Consider the following 14,516-nt stretch of genomic DNA (forward strand, 5'->3'; position numbering starts at 1 on the left):
AATTCTTGTGCCTTTTGATATTTTTATCCTATTAATGTTATTATCCCAACACAGGTCGTATACAACGAGATATTGGACGGAAGACCTACTCGTTGCTCGCAACGAGATCGCATCTAGTTGATTTACTATTTCGTTAGGATTTACTATTTCGTTAGGACGATTAACACCCATTCATGGTGATCGAGAGTGTATTCACAATGAATCTAATTCACACAGGAAAATTGATTGATAATTTAAAGCATTTATCATTTTAAAGAAAGAATCCTTAGATGACCTGTATTCATTGAGATATGGCAATCAACGTAATTTACTATACTTAGACATTTTAAAAAAATATATATATAAGAATATATACAGTTTCTAGCATGCTCCTAGCTGCAAAACTGTAGCTCTCTGCTTGAGAAAATTCGGGTACATAAAGATCTCTGTTTTATCTGTCCGAATTTTCTCAAACAGAAAGCTACAGTTCTGCAGCTAGCATGTTCCTTGGAAACAAATTATCATTTCATGTTACTTAAAAGTAAAAACTGTACTTGGTACAATATCCAATTTTCAAATCACTGAAATGAGATAAATTCCTTTTTCCTTAACTTATTGAAAACTCGTTTTTACATCTTCCATCCGAAATTTGTCATCAGTTCTTATGAAGTCTGTGTTTGTAGTTGATTGTGATTTTGAAAAGGACATGTGTGGGTGGACCATTGGGAGAAACTTTTCGTCCCCTGCGGGCAGTAATCAGTTTTGGGCCCTGTGTCCACGTCTTCCAACCTCAAACGACGTTAAAGACACGTGCGCAGGAAACCTGGGATTCAAGTTCGCGGATCCCTTTTCTCGACATAATATATGTGATAGTAAAAAGCCAGGTAAGTTTGTAGCAACATTTCAGACTTTCCCAAATCAAGTAAAATTTCAAAAAGAGTTTCAAATAAAAGTGACGGATCAATATATTTTTTTCAGAACAATTATTAAAAATATTTCAAATATTGTGAATTGATCTTTTTAGGTTCTCCGTGCCGTAATTTCGTCCTTAGCTCCAGCAACAAAGGGGTAGAGCCTCCTTTTAATGGCCAGTACAGTACCTTCTATACCTCCAACATCTTGAGCGAGGAGCTGCCGGGATTCTTTCTGTACAGGTGCCTCCATTACACCTTTTCCTTAAAAGGTCAGTCTGTTCTTATGGTGTCTTATTTACCCACCATAACAGAAACCAAGACTGACTTCATCTTAAAGGAACACAGAGGACACTGGTTGACTGATCGTTCAGATGAGTGGATCAGCGCTAACAGTTTTGTGAATCTCCCTCTTATTCCAAATTTTAGGGTAAGTTTAAATACAAATGGATAAAGCTATCAAAACAAATCATTATTTCTTTATTTTGATGATAAAACCCAACTTTCCAGGTGGGCTTCATATCTGTGAATGTACCCAGATAAACTTAATTAAAACTTGCAAACTTTAACAGTTTTGCATTCATCAAAAAATATATTAATTTTCCTTAAATTTCAAGCATGTTTTGGAATTAAGCTTACGTGCAACAAAGCATTTCGATACCTACACAGAGTATATCAAGTCAGTGATGAATTCCATCGACAAGCTTATTTTTTTGAAAAGTGAATGTGACTATTTTTGTACTAAACTCATTAAGTAAAAGATATTTTGTAAAGAAACAAGTGTAACCAATCTTATATTTTCACCATATTGTCTGGCAAATATGTCATTTTGGATATTTTGATAACGACTGATATTCAAGCTCAAACGTTCATATAACAATACAAAATTGGAGCAGAGCAAACACGGACCACCAAGACATCAGAGGTGAGATCGGATGTCTTGGAGTAGTGAGTTATATATATTTGCATATTATAAAACAGAAATTCTTATTTTTGCTAAAAATAACTTCTAAAGTTAAAACCAAAAAGAGAAATGTTAACAGGCTGAAAAATCGTTCTCTGGTTAAACATTTTTCTCTAGTGTTTATATTCTTTTTATTGTTTAAATATTGAAGAGAAAAGGGCTTTCTTTCTTTAAGTACTTAAAAAAATGAACAAAATGAATGGTTTAAACATTCGATGTTTCAAATACCTTGCAAAAGATATTGATTGATGACTTAGGAAAATGAGAAATCAAAGTCAACGCTACGAATGATTTATTCTATCAATTACATTACAGTTTAATAAAATAATTTGTATTGTCGGTCTTTATTTCAGTCACTTGGGCATTATAAATCCAAAACTGTGTGATTTTCTTTTAAAAACAACCTATCATTAAAAAGCTTTTTGACTGAAATATTTCGTTCCAACTCCGTTGCAGGTGATGAAGGTATATTGCTGCATAAATAAGGGAACTTGACAATTGAAAAGTTAAAGTCCACGTTTATCATAGAGCTTGGTTGTTAGAATACCAATAACGTCTTTTTCAAGTAAAATATCCAAATACGAAACAGATATGCGAGACTGTCTATCTTTTTATCTTAAGCTCATCGGAATATATCGAATTGACATAAGAATGGAAATAAACAAGGTTAATTGACAATACGTCGTCTAAATATCTAAATGTTGAATTGAAGGTCACAGCAAATTTTTAGATTTTTGACAAATTCTTTTCTGCTTCACAAGAATAAAAAAAATAATATTGCTAATAATTGGACGAGTTTCAATTTTATTGAAAAAGCAGCTGTCAATAGATATCAAAAAGTCTGGACTTTAATTTGTCGTGGGGAATGGTTGCGTATAAAGTTGAAATGTCGTAAGTTTTTAACCCTTTCTCTTCCGGCGCATTTTATGTGTTTTTGGAGGCCTTTTGACATGGCATTATTAAATTATTTTTACTTTTTTATCCTAGGTGAAAGCTAGGCATAATGCATACCATTTTGAAGGGAATTTCATAGAGATGATATTTTATGACTATTTAGATGCTCAACCACTGACCTTATTAGTAAAAATTGAGGTCAAAGGTCAATTAAGTGCAAAATTTTATGGAATTTTTTGATACTTTTTAATCTTCAAGCTAAATATTAAGTATTGTGTATGTTGAAATAGGAAATTTGGGATATACCCACAAAAGAGCATTATACTGTAGTACATGAAACACATAAACTTTTTTTTCAATTCTGCATATAACTACTTAAAAGGGGTTGCTAAGCAACGCAGAATTCTTTAATTTTCAGGCAGAAATTTTCATTTTTTACTCAATCTAGATACATTTATGCATCCCAGCACATATAAAAGTTAGATGTGAGGTCATAAAATTACAACGGACATACAACAGATAAATTGTCTTAAAGTTTGACCTTATTAGAACTTTTTTAGGAGGTCAAAGGTCAAATAAGTGCAAAAGTTTTATCAATTTTTTTCAACACTTTTCAATATTCTTGCCATAATTTTACACAATGGATGCTAAAATGGAAAATTCTGAATATACTCTCAAGAAGGGATCAGAACTGCAATATCCATGCATCATTTTAGTTCAAATATCTGTTTAATGACCTTTAAGTGGTTGCTAAGCAACAACATTTTAAAGGCTTTGGCTATATAAATGTTTGTTATTTCACTTTTTGTATATTTCATGATATTGTTTGTAAGATATATATGGGCCATAAAGATGAAAGAACATTTTTGTATTAAAAATTGACCTTGACACTCTTGTTCTTCAGGGGGTCAAGGTCATATCAGTACAGAATTCTGCTTTAAACTGTAAGTAAATATCAATTTTGAAATGCTACATACATGGATAAATCATCTAATAGTTGACGTAATAAAAATGGCGAACGACAATTTGCAAGCAAAGAATTATGGTCTGCTTCTTACAAACCCCTAGCAAAACACGTATACAATCTTTTTGTTAAACAAGAAATCCATTCTCTTGATGCCATTAAAAATAATCTTTATTTTCATGGATTTAATCTAACAAGAAAAAAAAACTAAATGATTTCATAACAAGATTTTCCTGGTATAACAGAGCTTAAGGGGTACAATAAAGACTTGACATGTTATCTTGGAGGGAAATAATAATAATAAATAGCATTGGCAATATTTAGCCCAAAACTGTTTAGTCAATAAGTTGAAATTTTGACACTTATATCCAAATATACAAATCCAGATATACTGAAAGATGAATTCCAAATCAGACTGAAATCTTCAACAAAATGTTGAAGAGCACTTTTACTTTGTGTCCACCATTCTTTTATCAACTGTTACTTCTCTGTAAGACTGGAGGAAATTCTTTGACTTGTCCAAGACATTATAATTTGCTTTCAAGTTCAAGTGATCAGCTTCTATCCTGTAAAAGATTTAAATATTTTGAAACAGATACATGTCATTGTGTATATGAATTTACATTTATAAATAAAATTAAGAATGCTAAAATTACTACATTTATTTGATTTTCTTTTTAAAATTAAGTTTGCATCTATTGTGTGATTCAAGTAGTTAAATGATATTGTTAAGTCAATGTATCAGCACTGATAATTCAACAACCTTGTAGTAAACCATTATGGTAAAATTACTGAACTAAAACAAATAGCATATGGCAATCTGACTAAAGCCAGACCTCTGTTTACGCTATCGCAACATATAAAAAAATCTGGCAGTGGATGGAAGATCTAATTTTAATTAGATTGCTACGAAAGCCATGAAGGGACACAGCAATTTTTCAAAAAATTAAAAAATGAGATCTCAAATTAGACAATCCAATTCCACGGATACTAAATCATTCCCTCGATTTATAATTCGAGATCTCGAATTACACAATCCGATCTTACAGATTACTAATTCGCCCCCTTGATTCATAATTTGAGATCTCAAATTACATACTGGTAATTCGTAATTGGTTTTCACAGATTAATAATTCGAGATTTGTTACAACGTCAGTCCTATGATTTTGGCAAGCTGTGCTCTTGAATTTTATTACATACATGTACAGATACATCCAGCCATTTTAATCAATTAGTGCGTTCACTTCTTTTTATTTTGTTTCAGCAACCGGTCATTTCTAACCTCTTTCATAACTAATTCAACGTATATTTATTTTAGAAATATTATGATTACACAGGACCCATATTCACTTTACAATATCGGACTTTCAATTATCTTAATATACACGTAACACAAAAACCTCTAAGATTTTTTGTTGTACAAATATCAGTACTAGCATATGGATTTGAAAATGTTCATGTATTTTTCTCATTTAGGACCGTAATATGTAATAAAAGGTTGGATGTAAAATACTACAATATTCTATTGTTTAAACATGTATTACCATATCTGATATGTACAGATAAATAATTTTAATGAAATCATGGGAAGGGTTTACATTCCGAGGGAACGTATCATTTAAACTAAGAGAATGAATTATACAATCTGAGATAATGGATTGTGTGATTTGAGGGGAGATAATCTGTGAGAATATGAATTGGCAATTTGTTATAACAGATTGTCAATCCGAGAGAATGGATTGTGTAAATCGAGAACTCGGTTTACTTTTATAAATTTTTAAAAATTCTATGTCCCTTCATGGCTTTCATAGATTGCATACCTGCATGGCTGCCAGGGTTGTAAAAAGAAGGGAGACAATAGACTGCAATGTTACTTCAGGGCAAAATTCCTGGGGCAAGGCTGTTCGTGAGCATGGGAGTGTTGATAAACCATCCAGTGAGTTTGACCACCCATATATATGATGTACGATATTGGAAAGTGTCTGAAAAAATGAGAAAATGGAAATTCTAACCACAAACTTTATGCAGATTGGAAATACAACAGCAGTCTATAAAAACAGCTTGTTTCATATCTCGGCATTCATTCAAATAGATATTACGTGTTAAATAATGTGTTTGTATGAATAATCAAGCATCATAAGTATTATGTGTTTCAAACACTTATTTTTCAAAATATAAATCAAATGTTTATAAACTTGTATGAATGCTATATCATGAGAATGACACAAATGAAATTTGACTTTATTTTTTGAAATTTTAGAAATACAGAAATTTTCAACAACAAAACAAAAATTTACCTGTTCATTGGTGTCCTTACATATTAATTGGCATTCGTAGTTCATGGTGGGCTTAGCAAGTGGGTATTCACAGATGAAAGTATTGTTGTATATGGTGCCAGCACCCTAAATATTCAAAGTGAAAGTGGTATAAGTACACACTGGTACACACATACTGAAAACAACTATCTATTTATGGGAACTTTGATTTTACTTTGAACTTACGAGTGTTTGTCAAAAGCATCAAAGTTCAAAAGCAACACAAAATTGGCTGAACAATACGAAATACGCACACTGAAATATGAAGGTCTAGTACATGTACATGTCTACATTTAGTTTTCTTTTGAACGTGAACTAATTGCGTTTTAAACTTAAGCTATTCAGTCAATATACACGTATTCTCACCTGCTAATACCAAAGGATGTCCGTATTATTTGATTCATTGATGTGATGATCTTCGTCGTGAAATAATCATGAAAATTGACGTTCAGATTTCGGATCACCATCATGTTGTTTGTATACTGCTACCATAGCGGAAACACGTGGTTATTTCAATTCGTATCAACTCATACAGTGATGAGTCGTATTTATTCATAAATGCGAATTCTTGTATTGTTAAATTTCGTGCCAATATAGATCTAATTAATTTGCAAATTAAGTATACAATATAACAAGATACAACTATATTAAAATCTGATTTTTTTTTTGTTAGTAAAGATCGACATTTAGGGAATCTACAATTTTTCTCAACATTGTACATCACTACATGAAATTTTCATCATTACATGTGGATGAATAAATTGACATTTCATTTCACACAAAAGGCAGAACGATATTATATATTTTTTTTAAATGTATTTTTGTATTATGCATTTATTTCAGCAAAAAATATTTATTTAAATGGTCAAAAAAGTCTTATAAAAGAATTTGTTGTTTCGAGTAAGACGCAACAATATCGACCTTGACGTTACATGGTAAATATTGACCGATTTTTCCATAAAAACTATGCGAAGGTCACAAATTCAAATTATCGTAATTAAGAAAATACTGAGCGTAAGAAGGCCTGTAAGGGCTTGTTGGAAAGGAAATTTTCTCCACTTTTACCAGCTTTATTTTGTTTTCCCTATTTCAACACAGAAATAAACGTAAAACTGAGCTTTGTTTAAACATTACGAATAAAACCGAGAAAAAACACATAAGTGCAAGAAAATTCTCGTTTTTAAAATATGCCTTAAAGAAATAACAATAATATTTACATATTTTAAAAGTAGAGAAAATATGCTTTAAGAATATACCATGCTTTCTTTATAAAGTTAAACAGGAAAAAATTGTCCATCGTCTGGAAAATCGGCAATCGCTTTGGAAAATTACGCCATTTTCAAAAAGTCACGTTTGTCTTTACAACGTAAAATCGATTAAATACCGACAATCAAGACATAATCTTTTTAGATATTTTAAAAGTAGAGAAAATTTCCAAAAAGATGATATATAGTTTATATACATTCATGCTACCATTAAATAAATACGGAGATCTTATTTTCGCGAAGTCGTGTTTTAACGCGCCACCGGTCAATTTTGGAGTAAACAGTGTGTGTTCTTAACTTGAATTTAGCTGAACAAATACCGTTTCATGATGTTGATGGGAAAGCTTTACGGTTTCTAGCGACAAATTGGATCTTCATTAATCGAAATATTAAGTCTGTATTCTTGTTTGGCGTAATATGTTTTAAAATAAAGTTTAAAAGGAATAAAAACAATAAATATTTCAGTTATTATTATGCATGCAGTGGCATCTAGCTGTGTCGCTGGTATTAAATATCAAATCATTTTTGGTACTAAGTAAAATTAGAAGGAAATTAAAATCGTCATTAAAATGAAAACTTACAATCAACCGCTAATTTGTATATACATTGCTGATTTTCTTCACAGATAATATTTCGAGTCTGGTTTAGATACGAGGGTGAAAACATTGTGAATTTAGACAACATCAGAGTTACAGAGGGATTGTGTAACGGTTTGTTTTTTATTTAATTTGTATTAAACCTTTCAGATCAATGAATTTTTACTTTGATTTAGCTTCATTTATTCTCATGAGGTTTATGTGTGTTAGGAGTTTTGTTGTTCGTTCATTTTTGGTATTCAGTTTCAAATCTTATTAGTTTATCTAAGAATGAAGTTCAAGGCGTTCAAATCATGGATTTAAAATTGTTCAATATTTTACATTTTCAGTAAGTTGTCCTCTGGACTTATTCCGTTGTACCAGTGGAGAGTGCATTTCACCGACCCTTGTGTGTGATTCTCAGCAAGATTGTGAGGATATGTCAGATGAAAGAACATGTAAATTCTTAAACTTGTTTCAAATTCATAATTTCTAATGAATTGATTTTCTTATAATTATTAACATAATCGAAAGTCTTTTAGAAAATGGTGTTAGCATTACGGTATTGATGCTTTTAATACAAAAATCCGAAATAGAATATTGATTTAATTTGGTGCTTTATCACTTAAGTAATTAAATTATGCAAGGCCAAAAATAGCTATGCATTGTAAAATAGGCCATTTTCTAATTTCCTCCTTTGTTGAAACTCAGAAAAAAAAATCTGTCAACATTCATAATATGGGGATTAAAGAAGTGATGTGCCTAAAGTAATGCAAATAACTTGAGAATATGCACTTTTTAAAAACGTTTTAAACTATCTTTAAACGTTTCAGGATGTTTGAATTCATCAACATTTGTCATGCTTTCGGATCACATTAAAAAAAAATTGTGCCTAAAAACAGAAATTTAAATAAAAAGTCGTACTAATGAAATATTTCTAATGATAAAATATATTTCTTATCATAAAATTTTAAAAGGCATATTGATAATATTCTGTCCTTACTTTTGCAATAATGCTTTTGTACAATAAATTTAATCTATAAGTTTTGTTTGATTTTTTTTTACAATTGTCATTGGGAAGCTTGCAAAACTACTAGACCTGTCTTGCTTCTGTCTTTCTACATGTGAAAGGAGTGCAGTGAAGACGATGAAAATTGAAAATGGCCTATTTTTGTAAATCAAAAGAATCTAAAGCAAATTGAATGTTTGCTATTATTTGTAGGTGATTATGTAGCAGTCAACAATCAATCAAGCGTTAATTCCTCGCAACAAGCCGTGTTTGATATTTCATCTCGTTGCCCTATTTGTCCCCGAGAGAACAACACATTTTGTATAGCTTTCTGTCCCTCGTCTTGTGACTGTTATGGAGATACCTATCTTTGTCAAAGATTTGCTACTTCCGCCTATACCTTTTTCGTCCAACTGTCTGAAGTGGATTGTGATTTCCTCAACATTACAGAATTAGGGCAGGGGATTTATCATCTCGATATTTCTTCATCCCACATTCGTTCATTGAATATCACTGATTATGTCAAAATAGAAAAACTCACAGTGACAGATTCCACTATTGAGACTATCCATATACCTGACCAAATAGTAAATTACGTACAATTTTCAAATTTAAAAACAAATTCAATATCTTTTTTCACCTATTTTATGTACCTGCACGTGGTTGGGAGTCTTCAACAGTTCAGTGCCTCGGCTTTGCTTCATCTACCCTACGTAAACCTTGAACGAAACATTTTGTCCAATGCTACTGTGATATACAAAATTTGGTCCAAGTATGCCTCATCCAAAAATTCTTCGCACAACAAAGCAATCCTCAATAATTGTAACATATATCAAACCAATACTGTGAAGGGTGTGGAAAGTAATTATTTAGATTTGAGTAATAATAAACTGAAGGCGTCTTATGTGTTCAGTGGAACAGAAATATTACTGATAAGAAACAACCTGTTGGAGGACGTAGTCAAATCACTTGAAAGGACTTATATTAAGACCCTGAAGACTCTCGATCTGTCATTCAACAGAATCACGCACCTGCAGCTGAATGACTTCAGTTTCTTTTTTAACCTGGTGTACTTAGATCTACAGTCTAACAACATTTCATGGATCGATGACGAAACGTTTGCGGAATTGAGCAGCTTATGTTTTCTAGATCTATCCAGTAACTTATTACAAAGTATAAAAAATACTTACTTTCAAAACTTAGAAAAGCTCCAATACCTTTATTTACAGAGAAACCTTATTACTACAGTAGATGTCGAATCTTTCTATTCCTTAAAAAGTCTGGTTATATTAGATTTGTCAAACAATAAGATCACCTCTCTCAAGGGGAAATATTTTCGAAACTTGGAAGAGTTGAGATATCTGTATCTTCAGAATAACAAGTTTCAGGTGTCGGAGGGTATGTTTGATGGCTTGTCTAGTCTCAGCTTAATGCAGGTGGATTTTTTCTCCCTTTGCTGTGCTAAGCCAAGAAATATATACGATATAAAATGCATAGCTCCTGCGAATGAGATATCATCTTGCAGCAATTTAATAGCTGTGCCCATTCTTAATGTCGGGATCTGGTACATTGCACTGTTTGCTTCTTTTGGAAATTTTGTGGTGTTTTGGTACAAGATTATCTATCTGAAGAGACAATCGGCCAGGGCCCACTTTATATTCACCATTAATTTAAACTGGGCTGACTTTGTTATGGGCATTTATCTCTTCATTATTGCCATTGCTAATTTAGTCTACAATGGGCGGTACGGTCTAGAGGACTACTCTTGGAGAAACAGCTATTTTTGCACCATTGCTGGAATACTTGCTACACTTTCTAGTGAAACTTCTGCATTTCTTGTATTTTTAATCACAATGGATCGACTTATCGCTATAAAATTTCCGTTTTCTGGGAGAGGGTTTAAAAGAAGTGGAGCAATTTTTCTGTCGGTTCTTTCTTGGCTTGTGTCCCTTTTTCTAGGAATATTGCCTATAATTCCTATGCAGTCTACGTTCTTTGACGGTTACTATGCTAGGTCTGGAATTTGCATTTCCTTACCACTCTCCGTGGTAAAGAAGTCAGGCTGGCAGTACTCTATGGCGGTATTCATTGGATTGAACTTCCTTCTCTTCACGGGAATTTTAATCGGACAAATTGCGATTTTCGTAGAGGTTATTAAAGTTGGAGGAAATGTAACTTCTTCAAGGTCGAAGCAAAGGGAGATAAGTCTGACGAAAAGCTTGGCTGCTATAGTTCTCACCGATATGTTCTGCTGGATCCCGATCGGAACAATAGGTGTGTATTTCCGGTAACTCAGCATAATGCAATTTTTCTTGAGAAGATAAATTCTGATTTAATTGAATATAAATATATTCCTGATTCACATAATGAAACTTTTTTTCTTCATCTTTTGTATTTTCCGTGAAATGCCATTATCTACAAATTATGTTTGCATTGCAAGATATGTAATAAATAACTTTTGAAGTAATATCCATATTTGTTTAACAGGTCTACTGACCTTTTTCGAAATCGATGTGTCCAGTGAAGTTTACGACTGGATTATTGTTATAGTGCTCCCCATCAACTCGGCACTCAATCCAATCATCTACAACTTTACAGCCTTCATGAGGCACAAGGTTAGCGATCCTTACAGATACATAGATAGAGAGAAAACTATATCTAAAGTTAAAAAAGGTTCATGTTTGTAAGTACACATAGAAAGATCTTCATTAATGACAAATGTTTGTAAAAATATTATTATGCTCTTGAAATGATAATACAATAAGAAACTCTCTTTACACAGAGAAGAGTTGAGGCTTCCGAGTCAAATGTCTTAAAACAAGAATGTGCTTTACTTAAAAAGAAGTTGGAGGCTATGCAGGTATTTCCAAATCTCTTTTTTTTTTTGGCTAGGTTTGTTAATATCAGATTAACGTTATGAAAAGAAAAACTTTGTATGATTATGTACGTACTTTTTATATGGTTTAAAATATTAATTATTGTTCATGTTATTGAAGAGTTTGATTAACGATGTTAACCGAACAAATATCAAATAAATCTATTGACAAGTTATATTTGATTACAGTTTTCAATTAATTAAACACAATAATAAAATGTTAATCTTATTTTCACTTTTCAGTCGTTAACCTCAAACTGTACGTGTCAGAATAAAAGGAGTATTGTGGGACAACCGTCTATAAACTTTGACGTTTTTCCAACCGATACTTCGTTTGAAAGAGATACTCAGCAATATGGCTTAGGGGTGACCGTCATAAAAATGGACACAAAATTTTGACGTAAGGCTGCAATAGTCATAAATACAAACAAGTGAAATCCTTCTTGAACATTAGCTATGTTATTTCAATCAAGATGACAATTGTTTATCAAGTGCTTATTTATTAAGTGACGGTTACTAAAAATGCTTTAATTTACATGTTCTATAATAGAAGCAATTAATCTTGTTGAATAATATAACTGACAAGAGTTATACATATATTATATTGATACTGTGTATCATACGCACATAAATTGCTAACTATGCTTTCTGTATGTTGTCTTATGTCGCTGTGGGATTGTTCATTTTATACATATTTTGTTATTTGTTTGAGATGTAAAGTGTTTTACAAGAAAAGAATTAGAATTTCTTTTCATGTTAAATAAAATGATTTTTAATTATAAAAACTATTTAAAGGTCAATCAGATATTGCATAAAACAGTAAATAATATCCTCTTGAAGAAAGAAAATATTTGGACATTATATCAAGTTATATATTTTTAAACAGTTTGGTGCTTGTGAGAAATATACTATCAGAAATAAATGAATAATCAAAAAAAAAAATAGATTGATAAATATCAGTTGCTTCATATCAATACTTATTGTAAGAAGCGTCAACCATTTTTATGAACATTGTCAGTCATTTAGATTTTAGAGAATGTTAATTGAATTGAGTAAAAATAAATCTGTTGCTAAGGAATTCCAATTATTTCTGATTTTGATTTTGCTCACATTGTTAAGGGGGATGTACAAGCCATATTGGATCTAGTCTGGTGTAAAATAAGAAATACCAAGAATACGCTTAATACTGTACTAAACTAGCCCAAAGTTACTCAAAGTGCTAATGCACTTATTACCTACTGTTAGAGACCAAAATTAATAAATAATTAAGTTTATTTTGTTTTAATTAGGAGGAAATTAATCATGTTAGAACTGCGCAGCTACAGCATTCACGAGATGAAAAATGCATTGAAAATGGTGTTAATTTGATTCATTGATAATATGGCTACAACCATTTGTTTCGCTTTTTTCTTGTCATTATCCATAATTCTTGAAAATTTGATTTTTCATATGGGTGTCTTCCTGAGGCCATGTGTTTATTTCGTCCGCCATTCCTCTGTCACACAGAGTTCGAATAACATTGATTTTAGAATAAATGCGACCATAATAACATCAAGACAAGAAATTACTAAGTAATTATCATTAGGTTATATTACTTGCTACTTTTGTTTGTTGCATCGCATCGTCTGATAAATGAAGAAACGCGATTTTAACCCCACTCCAGCAAATCGGGAAAAACTGTTCTGTTTAAAGCTCGCGTTTCCTCGATAATATCGTTCCGCTAAGCACGTGGTTGGCATGTGCATATATCTGCGGTGGATAGATGCGTTTATTACCATGATTGTGTTTAATTTTTCATGGAACAAGTCTTGATAATTTGTTGGTTTCTTTAAAACTCAAGAAAAAGATAAAAAAAATTCCTAAACATATGAGTTTACGTCGGGTCTTTTTTTCTGTGGCGATAGAAGTTATTTTCAAATGGGGCACTGCAAGGAGGATGCTTAGCATTTAATTTGAAAATGTTAAACAATATGCGGTGCATGAAAAACAAATATTAATTACATGTCTTACATTCGAAAAGTTGGTACATATGTCTATTTTGTTTAGCAGTTAGATAGAAACAATAGGCAGTTATAAGATTTCCTTCGGGCACCTCACATAAATAGCAAGATTGTTTGCAATCACCCACACATTGTATGGAGTAATGTTTGGACATAAAAACGCATCATATCTCATTATGTTGACAACGTTGTAAGCTCTCGCTCATTGAACATACGAAGCTTGATAAAATATATTGATTTGTTTCTTTGAAATTTAGAAACAAGCACAATGTTTGCAAAGAAAGGTCCATTGCATATGCTACTGTATACGTATTATATTTGGCTGTGTATTCTTTTTAGCGCCTTTCGCGTAAAGCAGCCTCCGCTAAATCAAGTACATCGCTAAATGCTTTGTGTATAAAGGTTTATGTAACGCACATTCAAAAAGCGCTAAATCAAATCTACGCCAACTTGTTGAAAATTCAATTTCCGCCAAATATCGTACACACCAAATATAATACATTTACAGTATGTCTATCATCGCAAAAAAAAAGTGAGAGGCTAACCCCCCCCCCCCCTCGAAAATCCTATGTTTGTTTGTTTTTCTAAATAGTGCCAAAGATTCAAAAAGTTTGCATTACTTAAGTATGTGACGGAACATGCACTAGCCTGATAAGACCATTTGTTATAAAAATATTTGGTTGCCCTCTCTTCCGATCTACTGTCTAGAAATGGCCCGACTCAATTTATTACACGATATTTTTTTTCTTCCGTCAACAAATATGT

The 14,516-nt window shown here is 31.9% G+C and overlaps 1 protein-coding gene and 1 long non-coding RNA gene across 2 annotated transcripts; one reads left to right on the forward strand and one right to left on the reverse strand.

Annotated features, from left to right (window-relative positions):
- The first annotated feature begins 643 nt into the window (after positions 1-643).
- On the forward strand, positions 644-12,150 carry LOC134275833 (G-protein coupled receptor GRL101-like). Its single transcript, XM_062758127.1, has 8 exons — positions 644-863; positions 1,004-1,320; positions 7,918-8,002; positions 8,218-8,325; positions 9,090-11,150; positions 11,364-11,491; positions 11,659-11,736; positions 11,995-12,150. Exons 1-8 carry the CDS (start codon positions 644-646, stop codon positions 12,148-12,150), a joined length of 3,153 nt encoding a protein of 1,050 aa, XP_062614111.1.
- LOC134275834 (uncharacterized) lies at positions 3,951-6,591 on the reverse strand. Its single transcript, XR_009993919.1, has 4 exons — positions 6,394-6,591; positions 6,010-6,114; positions 5,533-5,694; positions 3,951-4,278 (listed from the first exon to the last, which is right to left on the reverse strand). It is a non-coding gene; the product is annotated as an uncharacterized LOC134275834 (long non-coding RNA).
- Positions 12,151-14,516: the final 2,366 nt, after the last annotated feature.

This window comes from Saccostrea cucullata, unplaced genomic scaffold, assembly GCF_032062105.1.
Source record: "Saccostrea cucullata isolate Sc308-1 unplaced genomic scaffold, CSIRO_AGI_Scuc_v1 ctg7071, whole genome shotgun sequence".
Lineage (NCBI taxonomy): Eukaryota > Metazoa > Mollusca > Bivalvia > Ostreida > Ostreidae > Saccostrea > Saccostrea cuccullata.